Consider the following 22,406-nt stretch of genomic DNA (forward strand, 5'->3'; position numbering starts at 1 on the left):
AGGTCTGTGGGTGAAGCTTCTATTATTCCTTAGACCTTTTGGTTGGTCTGGAATATTTCATTATAAAATAATGAAAAATAATCAAAAGAGGAGACAAAAGAACGAGTGAGCACATCTCAACACCTCACCCCCACTGGGAATATCCCCACTCCCCTGCTCTTTCCTGGGGCCCCACTGCTGGTGGCCGAGCACCCACCAAAGCCCTTCATGGCGGTATACAGGGCCTCGGCATCCTGGCTGGGGTCAAAGCCTGGGAAGTCATGAATGGAGCCACGGTACTTGGCACCCTGTGGAGAGAAAAAACAGAAGGTAAACTGCTGACCTTAACTTAAACGGGGCTCCCAGCCCCAACCCCAGATCACACTCTCAACCCTGGCCATAGGCAGAGTCTAGGCTGAATTCCCTTCCCCTAAAATCAAGCCCTGACTACAGAAAGCCCAGGCAAGGGTAGGGACGACTCTCCCTGTACCGCCTGCCAGAGCCTGCCCCAAGGACTGTGCCCTTTCCCCGCAGGATGGTGGCTCCGTCCAGCCCACAGCACCGTACAACCTTGCCAGGACCCAGGAGAGAGGAAAAAGCCAGGCTGAGTGCAAGGGGTAGAAATGATGCCTGTAAGAGTAACGAGAGCTCCTCATACCTTTATGACACTTCACAGTTTACAAAGCCCTTTGGCCTCCATTAACCTGATTCCAACTTGTAGAAGCCCTAAGATGATCCGTATCACAGAAACAAAGAAACGGAGCCTAAAGAAGGAAAGCCTCCAGCAGAGGGTCCCACAGAGCCCAGATCTCTGGCCTCTTCCCCTCTGCTCTCCAGCTCCAGAAACCTTGCAGCTTCCAGCTTCTGAGGGTGAGGTCGTGGCCCAAGGGAAGCCCAGAGCTATCCTCGGAATCAATGCCAAGACAAGATGCCGCCCTTTGGGCCCAGTAAACTGAGCTAGCAGCTGGCATCTGAGGACAAGCTGGCTGGGTCCTTGGGGTAAAAGGGAGGAGAGGCCGAGCCAGAGGATCTTAGACACTGAATCTGAATGCACAATGGGCTGCCTCACAGAGAAGTCAGATGTGGGTCAGCTACATGGTCCCAGAGAAGTATGGCACCAGGAGAGTGGCCGAGAGCTGGGAGGGCTGGAGCCCATGAGCACACGGCACGGTGCAAGGGTGCTTAGCCTGGGCCAGGCCCAATGCTAAGCGCTGAAGATTCAGGAAGAAGGAAGACCTGCCCCTGTCTTTCATGAGCTTCGGACCCAGAGGAAAGAGACGAACACACAAATTAGCATAGAACTCGTCATAAATACCTAAGACAGAGGCTGGGTAATTTGGGAAAACAGTGGAGGCCGATTCTAGCTGGGGGAGGGAACCAGCAAAGGCTCTGTGCAAGGACTGGGGGTGGCCCGCATACACCGTGCCTTAAAGGAGTAAGAAGCAAATGCAAAAATGAGCCTCCAAGCATCTCCTGCGTCGCCCGGTGCCCACCCTGAAGGACCTGGCCAGACATCTGGATGCTCCTTGGTTTATGTTTGCAGTTCTGTTCCTCTGAGGTATGCATGCGTGGGCGCAGGGTTGCTATTTAAAGTTCTGACAGGGCGGGTGACACGGCCCTCTTCCCGCCATCCGTGAGTCCCCTGCAACCTGATCACACCCCTGGGCAGAGAAGGAGAAACACATGCCAAATACCCGGACCAGAGAAGAGACAGTCCCTTGAGAAAGCCCTAGGAGTGCCTGTCTTCCCCGGCCCCCCCGCCCCATGCATCCCAGCACCCAGCACACAGCTTGGCACAACCAAGCACCCACTGAATATCTGTTTCCTGGATGGACAGGCACATGCGTGGATGAAGGACTGAATATATTCTGAGCAGATCAAAGACTTCCTGGAGGGGAATTCACTGCTGAGACCCAAAGGATGAGTGACAGCGGGCCCCAAGGGCTGGGGGCGGGGGACAGAAGAGCAGAGGGGGGAAGGCTTCAGGCAGGAAACAGCATGGTCAAGTCCTGGAGGCAAGAGCAAGCGAGAACATTCGGGGAGGCAGCCCAGATTCTTCAGCGCTCGGTGCAGACGACGAAAGTCGCCAAGACCATGGGACTCCAAGTTGCCAGGAAGGAACGAGAAGAGGAGAAGGTGGAAGGGCAGAGGTCTCCTCCACCTCAGCCTGCCCCTCTTCCCACAGCGTGGCTGAGCACAGGGCTGCAACTGAAAGATGAGGCAATGTCCTCCCGGGGAGGGGCAGTCTAATGACTGGCAGGGAGCTGGATCCAAATGTTCCTTTGGAGACCGGTTCAGTGAGAAGTGAGGCCAGTTTCCCAGGTGCATCTTTGCATAAAGATAATAAACTCTCCCAGGGGCCCTCGGGATCACGGCCACTAGAAGAGGCGGACATGGGGGGATCCTAGCACTGGTCACCTTTAGAGGCACAGAGACAGTCCTTCCAATCACCCAGGCCTGGTTTCCCACCATCGGTCATCCTCATGCCAACCTCACGAAGTCTGCATCTCTGCTTCTCCTCACCTAGACGGCCTGTGGCTCCTCTGGCGGACAGACTCCTGGCCTCAGGCACCCATGGCCCAGGGGAGGGGAGAGCAGAGAAGGGACTTTCCACCCTGAAATATTCAGCAGGTCCTGCTGCCAGCTGGTGAGCGCCTGGCCCCTGGGGCTCTGAGGTCCTGGGACCCAGCCCAGCTGCTGCTAGAATAGGAGCCTGCGGCCTCTCCCGAGAGAGAGACGGCTGCCGGGCCAGGACTCCACCTCAGAGCTGCTGTGACCACACCTGACCGGGGCCTCATCTCTGCAGCTGCTGGAGTTCCAGGCACCAGCCTGCCCCTCCTGCCCGGTCCTCAGTGTTCTCATGCCCATCAGCAAGTTCCAATCCAGAACATCCCTGGGAAATGAACACCACAGAGCCATGCGTCTGGGACCTTTCTGATACCACGCTATTTCTTCACATCTTTGGGCCCCAAGCTCCCCTCTTCTAGGAGGAAAGACAGAGAGAATAGCACAATTAACACAGCAGAAATAACTGGGGGTGATCTGGAACAGAGAAAAGAGTGGCTTGTTCTGTGCGTGTGTGCGTGGGGGTATGTGTGTGGGGAAGGGGGTGCATGAGATGCAGAATGGAGGTGTTAATCACTGGAAGCAAGAGAATCGAACTTCAGCTCAAGAATGGAAGGAAGACCTTGCTCAAACTCTCCGGTTTTGTCTTCTGCAACCCCCTCCCTCACCCAAACCCTTGCACTCCACGTGTGCCAAATTACCTTTGCTGCCCCACCCCCACCCCCACTGAGCCTCTCCTCTCTGGCCTTCTGTTCCAGCATGCCTGCCCCCTGCAGCACATCAGCCCCTCACTCCCCCAGGAGCTCTCTCCAGGCACCTTTCCCAGTTTCCTCAACCTGTGTGCCCACCAAGCTCCTTCATTGCCTCCACCGGACATGAGTGCCGTGCGTGGGGGTTCCAGCTCCTCTCATGGGACAAGGGACCCCCAAGCTCTGCCACCCTGGGACTCTTGCTTGCAGACTGTCTACTGGCCCCTGGTCTATGGCAACAAGAAACCACGGGCCAGCCAGGCAGAAGCGTGGCCTGGGAGCACTGGAGCTGGATTCCAAAGATCTGTGCCTGAGGTCCTGGCCCCTCTGACCTCCCACGATCTGCTCTGTGCACTCTGGTCATGCAGAACCCTGCAATGTGACTGCCTCCCCGGAAGGAGCTCTGGTAGGACTACATACGGAAAATGGGGAACAGCAAGTTATACCTTGGACCTTTGCCCATAACCACTAACACTTTCTCCTCCTGGTCAGAGAGGACACTTGTGCAAAGTACGCTACTCAGAGGCGGATAGGGAGGCCACAGCTGGGACTCTCTTGAATACTGATCCTGTATCGTGTAACACACCATGCTCTTCAAAAATTGTGAACAGGCCCTCGTTCACTGGGTGGCAAGTCATGAACACTGAGGCCCAGAGAGGGTAAAGAACTCCCCGGATCACACAGCACTTGTGTTATGTCTGTGGCCAGTAGCTCTGTGACCGAAGTGAGGAGCAAAAGGGGCCTAGTCAGGTGTCCCTTGGTTTCATTCTCCCTTCCCCATCTCATCACTGCAGCGGCCCTATCTCCTTTTCTGATGCTAGCCAACAGGGGTCACTCTCGGGTGAAGGCTGGCACAGAAGGACACCTCGCTCTGCCCAAGGACAGAACCCGATCCTGGCCACACCCAGGAGTAGAAGCTCCGCCACACCTCAACTGCCACTGCCCAGCAAAATGGTCGCACAGCATGAAAGACGGGGGCCTCCCAAGCCAGGGAAACGTAATCCCAGATGCATGCGACAAGGGATACTCCCACCTCCACGGCAGAGAGAACCCTCTCATGCTTTTGCCTGTTCGACAGCCTTCTCCCGGGGAACCACTTCTGGGCCACATAGTTCAGGCCGGACCAACTCTACCACCTGAATCCAAATCACCATTGGCCCAGCCAATAAGAACCAAACCTAGGCCTTTCCCTGGAATCACTGCGAATAAATTATATTGCTTCCCCCAGGCCGCCCAGGAGGCAGAACGGAAGCTTGGGCCCGCTGGTGGCTAGAGTGCCAAATCAGGGAAGAAACGCCCACGAGTGAAGCCACCCATAGAAGTTCAACTCACAGAGGCAGAATCCTGACAACATCATTTGGGTCCCTGGAACCAGCCAAGCCTGAAGCCCTGGGCTGTTCGGTCACAGAAGCCAATACATAACCCTTCTGCTTAGGATGTGGTGTGCTGTCATGGGCACTTGCAACGAAGCAGGACGTGACTTGTAAGGAGAGCAAGCAAAGCCTGAGAACCTCTCCTGCTCCTTTCTAGATGAAGGTACCAGGGATCTGCAGAGCGGGCCTACTGGCTCTAGGAGCCCAGGAAAGGCAGAGCACAGCCTTCAGGAGGGGAGAGGCTCCTTACCTGTGCTGGTTTGGCCATGGTCTCAGGTTCTGCAGTGGTAACACTGTGGAGAAGAAAGAGACCCATGAGTGTGGTCCCCTCCATGCTTTCCCCCAGTTTCCTCAGCCTTCTTGCCTCCTGAGGGAAGCTATGCTCCTCCTGCTGCTTTCCAGCTGCCTCCAGCCCTTTAGGTTCAAGTCCACCCAGACCTGCCTCAAGACAATGGATAGACTGGCCTGGGTCCAGACTCTCCCACCAGGATGGGAGAGGGACTTGGAACTGAGCGGGAGACAGGGCATGACCCCTGAACACACGCCGCCTCTGGGCCATGCCAGGCACTTTCCCACATGTCCCACTCAATCCTCACAGCCATCCGATTCTCCCTTCCCCCCAGAGGACAAAATGGAGGATGGGGAGTCAGGGAGGTTGCATCATTTACCCAAAGTCACACAGCTTAAAACTGAATTCAACAAAGTCCAGATTCCAGAGTCCAAGCTATCTGCACCACGCACGCTCTATGTTGAAGTCACCAAGCATGGTTCCAGAAGCCATGGCTTAACATTCTGCAGATGAGAACGCTCAAAGGGCTCTGGGCCACCTGCTCCAAATATCTGCAGGGCTAGTGTTCCCGTGTTAAGTCAGTGAGGATTTCTTGAGCACCTGCTCTGATTAGGCATGGCTCTAGGCACTGTGGATACAGCAATCAATAAAAGAGATTTTTAAAACCCTGCTTTTCTGCAGCTCACTCTATAATGGGGAAGAATAACAAGAGCATATGGCAAAAAGTAAGGAGAAAAGATAACGCTTGGTCAGGAGTAGAAGCCCAGGCCGCGTGGTCAGAGGATCACGAACCACGTGGGTACGTGGGGGTGTGCGGTCAAGGGACTCAGGGTGGCTAAAGCCACAGCGGGGGACCAGGGCCTGAGGCCACAGTAAAGGCTCTAGATTCTTCCCCGTCAGGACAAACAGGACACAAGATCTTATCAAAGGGGGTGTAGGAGACAGGGTCTAGAGGGAAGAAATAAACAAAAACGTCTTATACCAAAAAAGAAATGGAGAAAGGGCTGTCCCCGGCTTGGAAAGGGGAAGAGAAGGGGGCACGGGCCGGCGAGCCCTGCCAGCAGGAAGGCAAAGGTGGAAGTGAAGTCACTTTCCCGGGACAAGAGGAGAAAGGGCCGCTGCTTTCCATTTCGGTCAGGACTGTATCATTTGATCTTTTTAAGCCATGTCTGTGTATTACTTTTTAAAAGTAAGAATAATAAACTCTATCTGGCTTATTCAGTAAGACCTACACAGAGCTGAACTAGAAGAGGAGAAATCGGGGTGGCATTTTGGCTCAGTGCTTTCCAGTTCCCCACGTCCCCCACCACCAAACAACAACAAAACACACAACGACTTAGGGGAAATCGGCCCTTCTTGACCTCAGCCCATAATCCCGCTGGAGACGGTGCGACACAGTGGGGAAAACACAGGTTTTGGAGTCAGACGGACAGAACTGGATTCAAATACATGTTGTCACTTATTAGCTCCGTGACCTTGGGCACATTGCTCACCTCTGAGTTCAAGGTCACCTCACGTACAAAGCTGGGGATTTCCCTTTCCTGCCTTGTAGGGCTGTTGGAGGATGAGACCGTAGCTTGTGTCAAGGGCAGAGCCCAGGACGCCAGGCATTCACTGTACTGGTGGGGGGTTCTGACGGGGCTTTGTTGTGTTTGCCTGTAGCCCCAGTGCCTGATCATGAACCCCCCAAATTGTAGTCAGCAGACAGACAGGAGGTGGGGCTGGGGGTGAACAGCAGAGGAGACAGATCCGTCTGCAACCCCAGCAGAGCTGGAGGAAACTCTGCTGTTTGCCTGACAACCAGGGGCCCCTCTGTACAAATGTGCAACTTTCATCAGAAAGTGGGCAGGGGACGGGAAACCACATCTACCCCAGGGTCTGGCCAGGAGCCGGCTCTAGCTTTTCCAGCCAGGGGCATGGTGTGGGCAGAGGGTGAGGGACCCCCAAGGCCAGCACAGCAATAGGGACCAAAGGAGTCCCGGAAAGTCCTCTGGGCAGGGAGGGCTGAGGCCTATCACCTGCACCTCAAGTCTGGAAGCATTTTCCTTTGGCCTTGTTGCTGGAAACTTCAGCTGCTGGCTGCAGCCCAGGCCCATCTGGACAAGAGCCCCTTTCCAAGGAGAGATGGCTTAGAGGAAGGGCCTCTGAGTCTTCGGGAAAATATTTTCAGCTCAGAGAGCAGTTTATATGTGCTTCATGCGAATGTAGGTCTTGTGTATACACAGAAAGCAAGCTTCTTCCAGAACTAGATGTGGAGACTGCAGTTCAGGGGTGGGGGAGGAGGGAGGGCATCTCCAACAGCCCCTCCTCTGTGGGCTCAGGGGAGCTCTGGAGCTAATCACACCGGTGCCATTAACCTGGCTTTACAAGGGTCTCTGCTCCCTTCCAGAGCAACGCAGACCCTACCTCTCCATTTGGCTGAATAAATGTTTTAGGCACAAAGTTTCAGAATCCCAGAGGGCTCTTAACCATCCACTACTTCAGGCCCTTCATCTTCTGGGTGCAGTGAAGACATCTCAGGGAGGATAAGTGACTTGCCAAGGCCCAGACCATGGCCAATATCTGTGCCTCCAAACCCCAGGTCAAAACCCCCACACAACTGTGGACCCTGGCTGCAACAGGACATTAGGAAGGGGCCAAAGAAAAAGACCTAGGTCTGGTTCCCAATCTATCTGTAACCTTAGACAAGTCAGGTTCCCTCTCTGGACCTCAGTTTCTTCATCTATAAAATGGGGCTATATCACTTTCTCTTTGGGAAAATCCAGAGTGGATGAGAAAGGCTTTTATAGATTCCAATTACAGATTTTCACAGTAGAATCTCAGAATATCAGTCCCAGGAGGGTTCTTCTCCAAACCTCCCCCTTATCCAGTATGCAAGTTTTATCATCCTGGCTGAAACAGCTTCTCAAGACTGGCAGGTGTGGCCACTCTAAACCTGTGTCTCTCTCCTCCCAGGACCTGGATATACAGGAGGGCTCATTGTGGCTGATCATTCCAGAAATTCATTCTAGGGTAGAGTCTCCTACTGGCTTTGTGCTACTGTGGCCAGCCCCTGCGTTAGTTCTTCAGCCCATAAGCAATCATGTTTCCTTCCTCTCCCTTTGGGAGCTCCAGAATGATTCCAGCAGGAATGCTCTGGGGCAGAGAACACACCAGAACTGGCAGGATTCGTGGGCTGCCGCTGGCCCCAAAGTGCAAGAGTTGGGGAAACCAAGAACTGGACAGGGGATGGGGCTTGTCCAACTCATGAGAGAGGCATGGGCTTTGAGGTCGGACCTAGCTGTGAGTCACAGCTCTGCCCCCGGTTTGTGATTTAGGTAAATTACCTTCATTGAATCTCAATTTCCACATCTGCAAAATGCACATAAAAATAATCTCCAAGTACTGAGAAACAAATGAAACAGCAGGTGAAGAGCCCTAAGCCCAGTGCCTATTACAGAGTAAAGGCTCAAGAAATGATAGCTTTTATTATGATATACCCAAACATTTACAACGGAGGCAGTGTGGCCTCATAATAAAGAACACAGGCTCTGCAGTCCTAGCCTGAGTTCAAATTCAGACATTCCAGAAAATTCCTAGTTCATGACTTAGGGCAAGTTCTGTTATTTCTCTCTGACTCAGTTTCTTCATCTAGGAAATGCTAACCTCATAAGGTTTTTTTGTGAAAATTCAATGGGCTAAGGCAGGTAAAATGCTCAGCATGGCCAGCAACACATTAAATGTTTAGTAAGTGGTGGCTTCTGTCATCCCAGTCACCATCTGTGGGGTACCGGGCACAATGAGCAAAAATACTACAACTTTCTAAATGGTTTTTTTTTTTTTTTTTTTACCTTGTCCTTTTCTGTTGCACGTGTGTTGTATATATCGAGTTAAAGACACAGGTTAGGGGTTCGGGCACAATCAGGAGTCTGGATGTCATGGAATGAAGCGGACGGAGGAGAGAGGGGATGTCAGACAGAACAGAAACACAGGCCTAAGAAAAAGCATTTCTGTCTTCCAAAGGTACGTTGCATGCTTTGGAGGAATAGAGCGTGATTTAGGGTGGGAGGAGATGCTGAGTTTTAGGGGGTGAAACCAGATATGTGTGGGGGAAGGCAATTTGAGAAAAATCAAAAAGTAACGTGGAAGGTCACGCAAAAACTCACCCAGACCTCTGTGCCCCAGGAGGGACCGGGGGACTCTGACTTGAGCTGTGTCACTGCTTGCCCACGTGGCCCCAGTGACCCCCTTCAATGCGGGCCCTCGCAGCTCAGCATTCAAGGCCCACGACATCCTTCCTGATTTATCTGCCATCCCCTCTTTCCTCTTCACCCACCACCACTCCCCTTCCCCGCCTCCCACCCGCCCAAGCCAAGAACCTCTTTCACCAGCCTTTTCTATCTAGCCAAGGAGCATCAAAACCATTGCTTTTCAATTCCAGCTTCATGAATCCCACCTGGGGAGTTTTTCCAATTTACCAAAGCCTAAGGTCAACCCCCTGAGATTCTGATTCATCAGTTCTGGGGTGAGGCCTGGGCTTTGGTAATTTTTAAAAATTTTCCTAGGTGATTCTTCCAACTCTTCCAGGAAGCCAACATGGATTTCTCTCTCCTTTGAACCCCCACAGTACTCAGAAGCCATCTACATTCGACTGACTTGGATTCAACCATTCTGGATTTACCATTCCTCAAGCAGATGGAGGCTGCCCGCCTCCAAGGTATTCTAGGAAAAAAATCCCTACTTCAAACTCTCCAGGTTATGATTCCAGTCTGTCTGAGCAATTTTACAGCTCAGTCATTTGTAGGTAAATGGTAGTAATGCAAAATAATTCTCAACAGACATGCTCATACTGTCCTATTTGGTGAAGGTCCAATTAATCTCTCTCCCCTTTGACCAGAAAAACCAGTTTGCCTCCATTTATACATTCCTTTTAATAAAAGTGTCTACTGAGTCTCTTTCAAGCTGGCCGTAATATCTGCCTGTCCAGTCATTAGTCAGTGAGTAGAAAAAAATCTTTGGCACATGATCTTTCTCTATCTTTTGAATCATGACTTTACTGTTTCTTAAAAATTACTGTGTCTGCTTCTTTGCTGCACCCCTTACCACAGGGTGTGGCTCATTAGGATTGTTGGGTGAAATGCACTGAGTTGTTTTACTGCTTCCTTAGGAACCCCCATTGGGGTGGGGGGGGAATCACACAATAAAAGGACGTCCAGCCTAGGGGTCTTCGAACTGTGCTTGATTCCTCATCATATAGCCAGGACAGGAAATAACTTGAGGGGTTAAGTATAATTTGCCCAATGTGATAAAGAAAATTAGTGATTAAGGAGGAGCTCATTTTTCAAAAAAATATTTACTGAGCATGACCCTTGGTAGGAGATGGGGACAGAACAAAAACTGAGACAGAGGAGTCTCCCACCCACACACGGCCGGCAACCTACTGCTGTCATCCGTCATTGTTTCATGGCCGGCAACCTACTGCTGTCATCCATCATTGCTTTGATCCTATGTACCCTCAGCTACCAAAGGAACAAAAATTGAGTATTTACCATGATAAAAATAAACTTTATAAGCATGAGATTAAAAGCATATGTAGTAAGAGGCCTCATAGTTTCTTCCTGTACCACAGAAAATCATCTTAGCACCTCCCAGGATGTGTGCACCGGACTTCAGAGGCCCGAGGCCTGTAAGATCACGATCCTTCCCCTCCCCTTTTGCAGATGGCTCCTCCCCCAGGCTGCAGGAAGACATCAGGACCAGCCCCACTGTCCTCCAGGAGCTAGCCTCTGACGAAGCCCGGGGAAATGCCACTCCTGGCCCTGAGCCTGGGCACAACCCCCTCCAGCTCGAGACACTCAGGTTTCTTAGAGAGCAGTGTCTTTCCCTCTCCTGACCCAGAACCATTGATCTCAGGGCTGGGCAAGGCCCCAGGAGATCATCAGGCTGCCCCAGGCTTGGAAATGGATGGGCCGGGGTTTGAATCCCAGCTCAGGTCACTTTTGTGAGAGTAGGAATTGTAGAGTCCAACAGGACAGAGGCTGGAGCCACACTGCCCGAGACTGAAGCCTGACCTGCCCTTCAGGAGCTGTGTGGACTTGGGTAAGTACTTAGCCTCGTATGTAAAACAGGATAAAAATAGTGCCGATCTCAGAGGAGTTGTGGTGAGGATGAAACGAAGACACATCTAGAGCTTAGAAGTGGCCTTGACGCATAGGAAACACATGTGCATTTAGTAGTATTTCTCCCCTAAACTTCTGAGGGCTGACTTTTCACATCTGCAAAATGGGCAGGGAAGCAGCATCCAATACACCAAGGGTTCAGCCAGGGCCTGGCAAGTTGGAAGGTTCAATAAGTAAAGGAGGTTATGATTTAATTACGGTTTAAGAGGTACCGAGACACCCGTTTTACAGATGAGGAAACTGAGGCTCAGGTCACCTGCCTTCTCAAGCACCACACCCTTCCGAGATTACAACGGGAGCCCTTGCTTCTCGGTGTGCCGCACTCTACGGTTCACCAGGCACGCTCACCTCTGCCGTCTTATAATCTCAGGCGGTGAGTGCCAGCCGCATCCTCTTTTTACAGATGGGGAATCTGAGGCTCAAAGAACGGGAGCTTCTCGATCCCAGGAGGAAAGGAAATGCAGTGTGGCTGGGTTCCAAGCCAAGAAGTGTCTAAGCATAAAGGTCCCCCCCTCAAGACTTCCTCTCCTCCGTTGTGGGGGTGGCAGGGGTGCGGATAAGCCCCGGACTTGCATGCTCAGAAATCAGGGTACAGACCACATCCTGCACGTTGTCCCCACCCAGGAAGTATCTTGGAGAAGCTGGGTGGGGTGAGGCTAAGTGATACCCCCCGGGCCTCCCCAGAAAATCCTAGAATAATGCAACATGAAGAGTCATGCAGCCCCAACCCATTTTACCAGCTGGGTGCCCTGGGCACACCTCTTGCCCCTCTAGGGAGGAAGGAACGAAGGCCTGGAGGGCTAGGTGCGCCCAGGGCCTGGCTGCTCAGAGGCAGGGCAGCGGCTGGGGCGGGAGCCTGGTGGCCCAGGGCTCCTGCTGGGTGCTGCAGTGCAGTGGCTCCAGGGCTCCAGACGCTGGCAGCTCCCCAACACTGCAGAGCGTCCCCCACCCCTTCCCAGGGTCAGCTGCAATAGGCAAGGTCCCACACTTCCCAAGGACAGCCCCCTACTCTACACACTGGTATCCACATTCTGCCCCAGCAAGAGCTATGGCCCTTACCCAGAAACCACAAATATTTTCTGAATCCAAGCAGCCAGTGCCTTGGGAACAAAGGGTGGAAGGCAAAGGAAGATGGATGAGTGACTGTCACAGCTGCAGAGGGGGATGCAGGCCTGGGCCTCCCTCCCCAGCCCCACCCAACTCCCAGAATCCTACTCAGAACAGTTGAATCCTAGAATACCAGCGCGGGAAGTGGCAGCCGGTTCAGCGGCCTTTGCTACAGCCAGTTAACGAAGGCCCACGCGGGGAAGGACCTTGCCCAAGGAGCCCTCCAGCGCCCGGGAACTGTAACCCTGCTTTCCACGGACTCCCAGGCCAGTGCCCTCTGTGTGGCACTGGGCCTGCCAGCCAGAAGGGCAGGGTCTGTGGGAGCAGCAGCTGGAACGGTCATTCACCTGGAAGGGCAAAGCAGGACAGGATATCCCTTCTGGGTCAGTGGGGCCAGCAATTTCAGGTGTGCTTTGGGTGGGGCGGGAGGGGGAAGTGAGTGAAAAGGGCAGACTGAGGAAACCAGAGTCCTTTGGCCAACCCCGGAGCCATATGTCCAAATTTGGAATTGTCAAAGAAGACCCGAGGGGGTTTAGAGAAAAGGAGGGGTAGGAAGGAAGCAAAGGCTGGATTCTCTTCCCAAAGGACCCCGCCCCTCCCCTTACAGGGCCTACAAGGCCTACAAGGCTTCCCAAGCCTGGAATCAAGACTTCCCAAACTTGTAATCATTCCTTGCAGCTGACAAATTAATCAATTTTAACAATAGCCATCATTTCCACGGAGAGGGGCTGGGTTTGTATCAGCTCTGGACTTGGAGTGGTTTGAGACTCGAAGAGGGAAAGCTATTGATTCAAGGTCACACTGCAAGTCGATGATGGAGCTGGGATTGGATTCAGGGTATTTCAGTCCCATGCTGGTATTTCGGGAGTTATCTGAAGACCTAAGCTTTGGTAGGGCCTAAACTAGGCTTCCGGAGAGCGGGGAGCAGGCAGAAGGGTGGGGCATCTGGCCTTAGGGCCCAGTTGCAAGTCTCCTTCAGGCCAGCGGTGGTCCAAAGGGACGGGAGGGTCCCTGGGGTGTGAACATGCCAGTTCCCCACGGGTCTGCACACCGAGAGCCCTCCCCCCAACAACACACAGAAACCACTTCACAAGCGGCTGGAGGGTCTGCCTCTTCCTGCAGCCCGTCTTTGGCCTCCTCAGCCACACCCTTCCCTGTGGGTACTTAGGACCGCCCGCCCCCCCCGCCCCCCGTCCTGCTGCCCCCAACCCCAGGTCTTCTAAGTCTCTCCAGCCCCCCTACCCCTCCCAAAGCACGTCCAGCATCCAGCGCTGCCTCCTCCCGAGTGCCCCCAGCCCCTGGACCGCACCCGCGGCAGAGTCCGCCCCCCCCTCCCCTCCCCTGTTCCCCTCCCATCCCCCAGCCTTCGCTTCTGCGCCCGCAGTTCTAGATTTGTTCCACTGCGCTCCCCCAGACACATCGAGCCCGAGACCCTCTCGGATTCCCGCGCCCTCGGGTTCCCGCTCCCGCGGCCCCCCACCTGCCCGCGCCCGCCCCCTGCCCGCGCCCCTCCCTGGAGCCCTGCGGGAGGCACAGGTCAGCGATGACAGGGCGTTTATCGCTTGTCCCCACGTCTCTGAAGCCCCCGGGAGGGGGGAGGGTCCCCTGATGCGATCCCCTCTCCGGCCTCAACCCACTCACCGCGCGGCGGAGGCTTCCTGTCGCGAACGAGCGGACGGACACAGAGCTCGCAGGGTGGGAGCCCGTTAGCCGAGCAGTAGCAGCAGCCGCAGCGCGGGGCGGGCCGGGAGGACAGCCGGAGGCTCGCGGGCCGGACACGTGGCGCGCGGAGGCCAATCCGGCTCGCCCCACCTTCCCTCCTCCATCCCCACCCCCCAAGTTCATTCGCTCCTGGAATCTTAGAATGTCACCGGCCGAGAAGGGCCCCGCCAGCACCTACGTCAGTGCTCAGACCCCGACCGAGTCCTAGAGAAGGTAGAGGGATTTGGCCAGGGTCACAGGGCCACTCAGGACCAGAAGTCAGGGCTTCCGATTTCCTGAACTGGACATTTCCCCCCAAATTCCTACCACTCGCCAAAGCTTTGTTGAGAAACAGAACATTGAGACTTGACAAAATTGAGGCCGAGCACTTATCTGCCTGATTAGATAACATTCCTCAATAGCCCCACTAGGCTAGTGACATTACTTACCCACTTTGCAGAGTAGGAGAGTCCAGAGACGTCCAGTTATTTGACCAATGTGGCAACGTTAGTAAGTTGTGGAGCTGCGGGGGGAACCTGGGTCTAGTGACTCCAGAGGTACACTTACTTGAGCTTGGCTCTGGGGAGTGCATAGTTCAGAGGAAAGGCAAAGAGACAGGCAGTTAAAACCCAGGGCTGTGTGGCAAATGCTGGAACACAGAAAATGATCAACTATTTGCGAATCCAGAAGAAACAGAATGATTGTCCTCCAGGATATTTGTTAAGACTTCCTGGAAGAGGTGGTCCTGCAGCAAAGGTCAGTAGTATTTCCCATCCCCTACACCTCCTTAGAAGTTCTGCTTTGGTGAAAAGATAGACGGATGGCAACCTGGGCTGCCACTCACCTGCTGAGTTCGCATGGGCAAGACACGTAACTGCTTTGATTATAAATTTGCTCATCCAAAAGATAGTGATATCCAAAGCTTTTTCCAATGGCTGTCCTCAATCTGTCACTAGTTCAGAATCCTCTATGTCTCCCACAAGGAGACCTGGTTGGAAACTATGTCCTTTCATCTATTTATAGGGGCCAAGGGCAGGCTGCTCCAAGATGGACCACTTTGGCATGAAGATTATTTTGAGTTAAAACCAGAGTCAGGAAAAGCTCTTTACCTCCCCCTCGACTGCCTAAATTTACATTGGCAAGAGCCTGTACCAATAAGAGAACTTTTTAAAAAAGATTTATTTACTTATTCGAGGGGGAGAGAGCGAGTGCACTTGCAGGAGTTGGGGGAAGAGTAGAAGCAGAGGGAGAGAATACTCTAGCAGATTCCCCACTGAGCATGGAGACCAACAGGGGGCTAACCCCAAGAACCCCGAGATCATGATCTGAGCCAAAATCAAGAGTTGGATGCTCAGGGGCACCTGGGTGGCTCAGTCAGTTAAGCGTCTGCCTTCGGCTCAGGTCATGATCCTGCTGCTCCCCCTGCTTGTGTGCTCTCTCCCTCTCTCTGTCAAATAAATAAATAAAATATTTAAAAAAAAAAGAGTTGGATACTCAACCAACTGAGCCACCCAGGTGCCAAGAAGAGAATTTTTAACAAGACATTCCAATTTACCTAAGAAACTTATCTTCATAACAGGGCAAACTTTATTTTCCAGACATCTCTCACCTTCCTGCTAATGGTCTTCCTCAGACCCCTACCCCTCTGCCTAGCTCGTATAAGTGTAATGTTGCCTCAGTGTCTTTGGGATTTCCATGTCTGTGTGGATTCCCCTTACGTATGAAACTAAATTTGATTTTCTCCTGTTAATCTGTCTCATGTCTATTTGATTCTTAATCCAGCTAGGAGGACCTTGGAAGGGCTGAGGAATTGTTTCTTCCCCAACATATTCATTCCCCCAACAAAATGTATTGAGTCCCTGTTGCATGCCAGGCACTGAGCCTGGAGACTGAAGTGAACACATAGGAAGTGGGGCCCTGACCTACCCACATGGAGTGTTCACTCTCACGGAAGACAGATGGTTAGGTCATTGTTACAATAAAGTTTGTACAGCTGTAATCTCTAAAGTGCAATGCTGGCCCACAGCAGATGAACCAAGCCCAACCTGGGTATCCAAATGAGAGTGATGTTAAGTTGTGACCAGAAAGGTGAATGGAATCTAGTAGGAGACTAAGAAGAAATGAACATAATTACCTTATGATGAAATCTGTTAAAAATAAAACCACTGGCCCAAAATAGTGTCTTTGAGACTGAATTCACAAACCGTGGCTTGGGGATTAATACCTAATCTGTTTCAACCTCCTCCAGAAATGTAGTCTTAATTGGTCAATCAGGGATTTTTCAATCAGTGCCAATGAATCTGCCATTGGGACCCCCACAGAAAGATGAGGTAATCTGCAGGATAAGGCCTCTTTTTTTTTTTTTTTTTAAAGATTTTATTTATTTATTCGATAGAGATAGAGATAGAGGCAGCCAGAGAGAGAGGGAACACAAGCAGGGGGAGTGGGAGAGGAAGAAGCAGGCTCATGGCGGAGGAGCCTGATGTGGGGCTCGATCCCATAACGCCGGGATCACGCCCTGAGCCGAAGGCAGACGCTTAACCGCTGTGCCACCCAGGCGCCCCGCAGGATAAGACCTCTTGTTCAATGACAGGGGGAGATTTGAAAACAATGTGGAAGAGGTAAGGAAGGTAGCCAAGCTGTAGGAAGAGTGTCTCAGCCAGAGGAAACAGCTGGAGCAAATGCTTGGAGGCTGGAGTAGGCCTGGAATGTTCCAGAAACAGCAAGAAGACCAGTGTGGCTGGAGTGGAGTGAGGGGGAGGGAAAGTACCGGGAGAACAGAGATAAGGAGGGACCAAATCAAATGGGGGTGGAGGAGAGGGCTTGTGGGTCCTTGTAAGGACTTAGTCTTTTACTCTGAGGCATTTGGGGAATTGTTACAGGGTGCTGAGTAGAGGAGGGACATGACATTTTTTTTTCTTCTTTCTTTGGGAGTAAAATTCACGTAACATAAAATTAACCATTTTAATGTGAACAATTCAATGACATTTAGTACATTCACATTCTTATCTAACCACCACCTCTGCATAGTTCCAAACCGGTTTCCTCCCCCTAAAGGAAAACCCGAACCCATTAAGTGATTATTCTCCACTCTCCCCTCCCCCAGCCCCTGGAAACCACCAACTGCGTTCTGCCTCTATGGATCTGCCTATTCTGAATGTGTCATATAAATGAAGCGGTTTCGTGTCTGGCTCCTTTCACTTAGCATAATTGTATTAGGGTTCTCCGGAGAAACAGAACGAACAGGGTATATAGAAATAGATATAGGAGGAGATTTATTATGGGAATTGGCTCAGGCAGTTTATGGAGACCGAGAAGTCCCATAATCTGCTGTCTGCAAATTGGAGAATCAGGAGAGCCAGGGGTGTGATTCTGCTAGAATAAGCAGGCCGGAGAATGGCGGGGGCGGGGTGTGTGTGTGTGTGTGTGTGTGTGTGTGTCTAAGAGCAGGAAGATAGACATCCCAGCTCAAGAAGAGAGAGAGCTGAATTCACCCTTTCTTTGCCATTTGTTCCATTTGGCCCTCAATAGATTGCATGATGCCTGACCACATGGGTGAGGGCAGGTCCTTAGTCTACTGCACCAAATGCTAATCTCTCAGTGAATCAGATGGTAACCATCACAGAAGCACCCAGAAATGATGTTTTATCAGCTCTCTGGGCGTCCCTTAGCCTAGTCAAGATGACATGGAAGATTAACCATCATGACCATGGTCTTGAAGTTCCTCCGTGTTGCTGCGTGTGTCTGTACTTCATTCTTTTTATGGCTGAATAATATTTTATCGAACGCATATGTCACCTTTTGCTTATCCATTCATCAGCTGATGGGCATTTAGGTTGTTACCTCTTTTTGGCCATTGTGAACAGAGCTGCTATCAACATTTGTGTACAAATACTGGTGTGAGGGCTTGTTTTCAATTCTCTTCCATATTTGCTGAGAGTGGAATTGCTAGTCTGAATGGTAATTCTATATTTAACTGCTTGAGGAACTGCTGAGCTGTTTCCACCAGCAATACACGGCGTTCTCCATGTCCTTGACAACACTTGTTATTTTCCATTTTTTATTTTTTGTTTTTAATGCCATCTTCGTTGGTGTGAAATGGTATTTTGTGGTTTTGTGTTCTGTTTTTATAACTGAAGTATAGCTAAGTGTTTTCTTTTCTTTTCTCTTTTTGGTGTCTCCGGGTAATGATTAACGATGTTGAACAACTTTTCATGTGTTTATTGGCCATTTGTACATACATCCTCTCTGCAGAAATGTCCTTTGCCCATTCAAATTATTCAAGTCCTTCACCCATTTTGGTTTTTTTCCCTGTGCCATTCTTTAAATTGGGTTGTGCTTTTGTTGTTGAGTTGTAAGAGCTCTTTATATATTCTGGAGATGATATATTTCTGTGTCAAGAATATTGAATACTAAATGGGGGACAAGAATAGGAGCTAGAGATCTGGTAGGAGGCTTTTGGAGTAATCTGGGTCAGAGATACTGGTGCCTCAGCCAGAGTGGCATAAATGGAGTTGGTGAGAAGTGGTTAGAGACTGGATAGACTTCAAGGCAGAATGAACATGATTTCCTGAAGGATTGGATATAAGGTGAGAGACAGAGAGAGGAGCCAAGAATGACTTCAAGGATCTTGGCCTGACCCACTAGAAGGATGGAGTTACTATGAACTGCGATGAACAAAACTGCAGGAGGAGAAATTTGGGTGGTTGAAGTGGGGGAAAAATGACTTGTTTTTGATCAGTTTGTTTAAGATTTCTATTAGATATCCAAGAGGAGATGTCAAAGAGGCGGTTGTGTAGACACATCTGGCATTCAAGAAAGAGGTCAGGGCTGGGGATACAGATTTGAAAGTCACATGCATAGGACTACTGTTCAAGGCCAGAGAAAGTGATGAGCTTGTCAAAGGAGAAGAGAACCACGGGTCACTCCTACATTAAGAATCAGAAAGGGGGTACCTGGGTGGCTCAGTCATTTAGGCATCCGACTCTTGGTCTCAGCTTAGGTCTTGATCTCAGAGTCTGGATCTCAGGATCATGAGTTCAGGCCCCGCATTGGGCTCTGTGCTGGGCAAGGAGCCTACTTAAAAAAAAAAAAAAAAAATCAGAAAGAAAAGGGGTGTTCGGCTGATTCAGTTGGAAGAACCTGCAGCCCTTGATCTGGTCGTGAGTTCAAGTCCCATGTTGGGTGTGGAAATTACTTAAATAAGTGTAAAACTTAAAAAAAAAAAAAGAATCAGAAAGAGAAGAACTCAGCAAAGGTGACTGGGAAAGAGCTTGCAGTGAAGTGTAAGGAAACCCAGGAGCGTGTGGTGTTTTGGAAAGCAAGTGGAAGAAAACATTTGAAGGAGGAGGAAGCAGTCCGTTGTGCCAATGCTGCTCTTAGGTCCAGTAGGACAAGACCCAAGAATCCGTCATTGTGTTTAGCAATATGAAGGTTGACGTTTCCTGTGCAGAGCAGGCCCGGTGGAGTGTTGGGGGCAAGGGCCTTACGGGAACGGGCTTAGGAAAACAAGTGCCAACTGCTTGTTTCAGGAGTTTTGCTGCAAAGGCCAGCAAAGAAAATGGGGCGTCCCTGGTTGGGGGTGGGGATCAAGAGGAGGGTTTTGGTTTATTTGTTTAGGGTTGGTGACATCACAGCATATTTGTGAACTGATGGGAATGATCAGATCGAGTGAAGAAATGGAAGAGAGAGGGAGCAATATCTGGAGAGAGAACGGGCTCTAACGTACAAGTGTAGGGGCTGTTAGCATCCTTCATTTGCAGTAAAGATGACCGACGTTCAGAGAAAATACGGTGTTTGCCCCCAGTCAGCCCCAATGACTGAACCAGGATTGAAAGCCTGGTCCCCTTGACTGCTGAGCCCAGGGCCTTATCCCCTGAGCTGCAGAAAAAAGGGTTAATAGACTGCTTGTTTCCTTTGACTGATCATGTCATTTCTGGGAATCAGTTCTAAGAAAATAATTTGAGATACAGAGAAAGCTTTTTAGGTTCCACATCGTATTTTTACCCACAGAAAGGAGACAACGTAAACATCCAGGGACTGTGGAATAGCAAATAAGCATATGTCACATAACCTCACTGGCTGGTGGACACAAAGCCTGGAAGGAGGCAAATGTGGGACGGAAGCACGCTAAGATGACTTCATCTTTTTGGTGCTGTTCCAAGCCCCTTCCTACATAGAGTGGCCTCTCTAAAGTGTTTGTAAGAGAGACAATGTGGTGTGGAGATGTGGGCAGAACAACGGATTGTGATTGCAGACTCTCTCCCCTGCTTTCTCTGGACTGCATTTTCCCTGTCTTCAGGGGAGAAATGTTGGCGATCTCGGGGTTGCTCCCTGGAGAAGCTGCAAGTGGGCAGATACTGCCACCTGCTGGCAGATTCCAGTTCTGCCGGCCTCCATCAGGGGACTGTGCCTGGCCTGGCGCATTCCCATTCTCACCTTCACTAAAGGAAGGCGCCCCCAGGGGTACCGTTCACAGGGCCACCAGGAAGACCCTCTTCTTCCACATTCTCAGTGCCTGGTATTCCTCTGAAAGACTTGGGGATTGCTCCTCTGTGGGGAAGAACAGAAGGAGTTTCTAACCACTTGGCATGAAGCAGATTATTTTCAGCCATAGGGTCTCAGGGACGGGAGGACAGTTAGTTTTGGACAGGTGGGTCACTTGGACGGTGGAGAGATGGAGAAACAGTCTGCAAACAAAAAATAGGCTTAAAAATCACAGAACCGCTTTTTAAATGATTTCTGTTTCTCTTATTGTGAAAATATTGGGTGCTCATTATAGATAATCAAAAGAGGAAAATAATTTAAAACCATAATCCTACAATCCAAAGATAGCCTACAGCAATGCAACGATTAACATCATTCCTTTACTATACAACAACGACAGTAACAATGAGTTTAACAACAGCACTGCTGGAGCACTTCTGTACCACACATGTATACTTTTATTTGCAAAAACCTGAAACTTACTGTAAATATTATTTTCCTTGATACACCTTAATTTGTTGTGAACACTATTTTGTGTGATTAAATATTCTCCAAAACATTGAAAATAACTCTATCAAATTCCCTTCTATGGTAATATAATTTATTTATCTACTAACCCCCCATTGTTGGACATTTAGGTTGATTCTGAATTTTTCAGCACGGCTTCGAGATGTTTCCTAAAACTTGAATTCCAGATAAAAGGGTAATGAATACGTTTTGAGGCTCCTCATATTTCCAAACTGCCCTCCCCTCCACCCCGCATTGAGAGGAGATCCATCCACAGTCTCAGGCACAAGGTAGAAGAGAAACCACTGAACCTTAGAAGGCTTACGTATACTTCGTAAATCACGAAGCAAGTTTGCACGCATTATCTCTCCACAACCGAGGTGAGCAGAGCAGGCACAATCATCTCACCTCAAAGACGTGGAACCTGGGACCCAGGGAGGCTCATTCACTGAGCGGCCATAACGTAGCTATCTAGTGCCTGCCCTAAGGTGCTGTTTCTTGGATCCCAGAAGCAGACTCGCTTCTTTTGGGTTTAACAGCACATTTAAGTCTCAGAAGTCTCCTTTGACGGTGAGAGTGTGCAATTAAGTCCCCCAGTAAAGTCGGGCCAGGAAGTTACCTTGACCCCTAAGGAGGGAGTTACAAGAAGGCTGGGGTCCCTGTGAAAAGGCCTGAAAGCCACTGTAATAAGGACAAACTGCGTGACACCATGCTTTAGAGCACAGTGTTTAAATTAAGAAGCAAATAAGCAAAAAAAAAAAAAAAAAAAAAAAAAAAAAAACCCTAGCGTTCTGGTTCCATGACATTCTAGCTGAGTGACCATTAACCATTTTTATTCCCCTTGAGATTCTGTTTTCTTAGTTATAGTACATGGGTATTACAAAACATCTGCCTCACGAGTTTGGTGTCGGAATTCACTGATATCATGATATAAATCACTTAGCAGCAATTAGCTCCTAGTAATGAGATAATAAATATAAGCATTGTTGCTATTATTATTACTTATTAAATGGATAGAGTCCTAATCTATGAATAATAAGAGGTGAGAGTTCTGGCTGGGTCCTATGACTGTGCACTTCTGTTTTGTTCTATTGCTGTCTGTACAATAGTAGAGAAAGGGATGGGAATCAGTTTCCTCTTAACGATTCCCTTTGCTCTCACATGTGAAGACTCTGAATCTCTAACATTCAATTCTAAGGTTCCATTTGCTGTTGAAGAGTCTTTAAGGGTTTGTTTCAGGATTTTGCAGGGTTAAGATTCTATAACTCTGGGGGCGCCTGGGTGGCGCAGTCGTTAAGCGTCTGCCTTCAGCTCAGGGCGTGATCCCGGTGTTATGGGATCGAGTCCCACATCAGGCTCCTCGCTGGAAGCCTGCTTCTTCCTCTCCCCCTCCCCCTGCTTGTGTTCCCTATCTGGCTGGCTGTCTCTCTGTCAAATAAATAAATAAAATCTTAAAAAAAAAAAGATTCTATAACTCTGAGATTCTCTGTCT

The 22,406-nt window shown here is 50.4% G+C and overlaps 1 protein-coding gene across 2 annotated transcripts in view; it reads right to left on the reverse strand.

Moving 5' to 3' along the window:
- The window catches only part of ANXA6 (annexin A6), a 46,146-nt gene extending 31,975 nt beyond the window's left edge, over positions 1 to 14,171 (reverse strand). The window contains exons 1-3 of one of the 2 annotated variants that reach the window (XM_026510806.4): positions 13,862 to 14,171; positions 4,917 to 4,959; positions 197 to 287 (exon numbers count right to left, since the gene is read on the reverse strand). In XM_026510806.4, coding sequence (XP_026366591.1) covers positions 197 to 287; positions 4,917 to 4,934 — 109 coding nt within the window. In that variant the 5' untranslated portion in view covers positions 4,935 to 4,959; positions 13,862 to 14,171. The remainder of the gene's footprint in view (positions 1 to 196; positions 288 to 4,916; positions 4,960 to 13,861) is intronic. The other variant, XM_026510807.4, reaches the window with a different exon arrangement.
- Between the last annotated feature and the right edge of the window lie 8,235 nt (positions 14,172 to 22,406).

The sequence above is a fragment of the Ursus arctos genome, unplaced genomic scaffold (assembly GCF_023065955.2).
Source record: "Ursus arctos isolate Adak ecotype North America unplaced genomic scaffold, UrsArc2.0 scaffold_15, whole genome shotgun sequence".
In the NCBI taxonomy this organism is placed as follows: Eukaryota; Metazoa; Chordata; class Mammalia; order Carnivora; family Ursidae; genus Ursus; species Ursus arctos.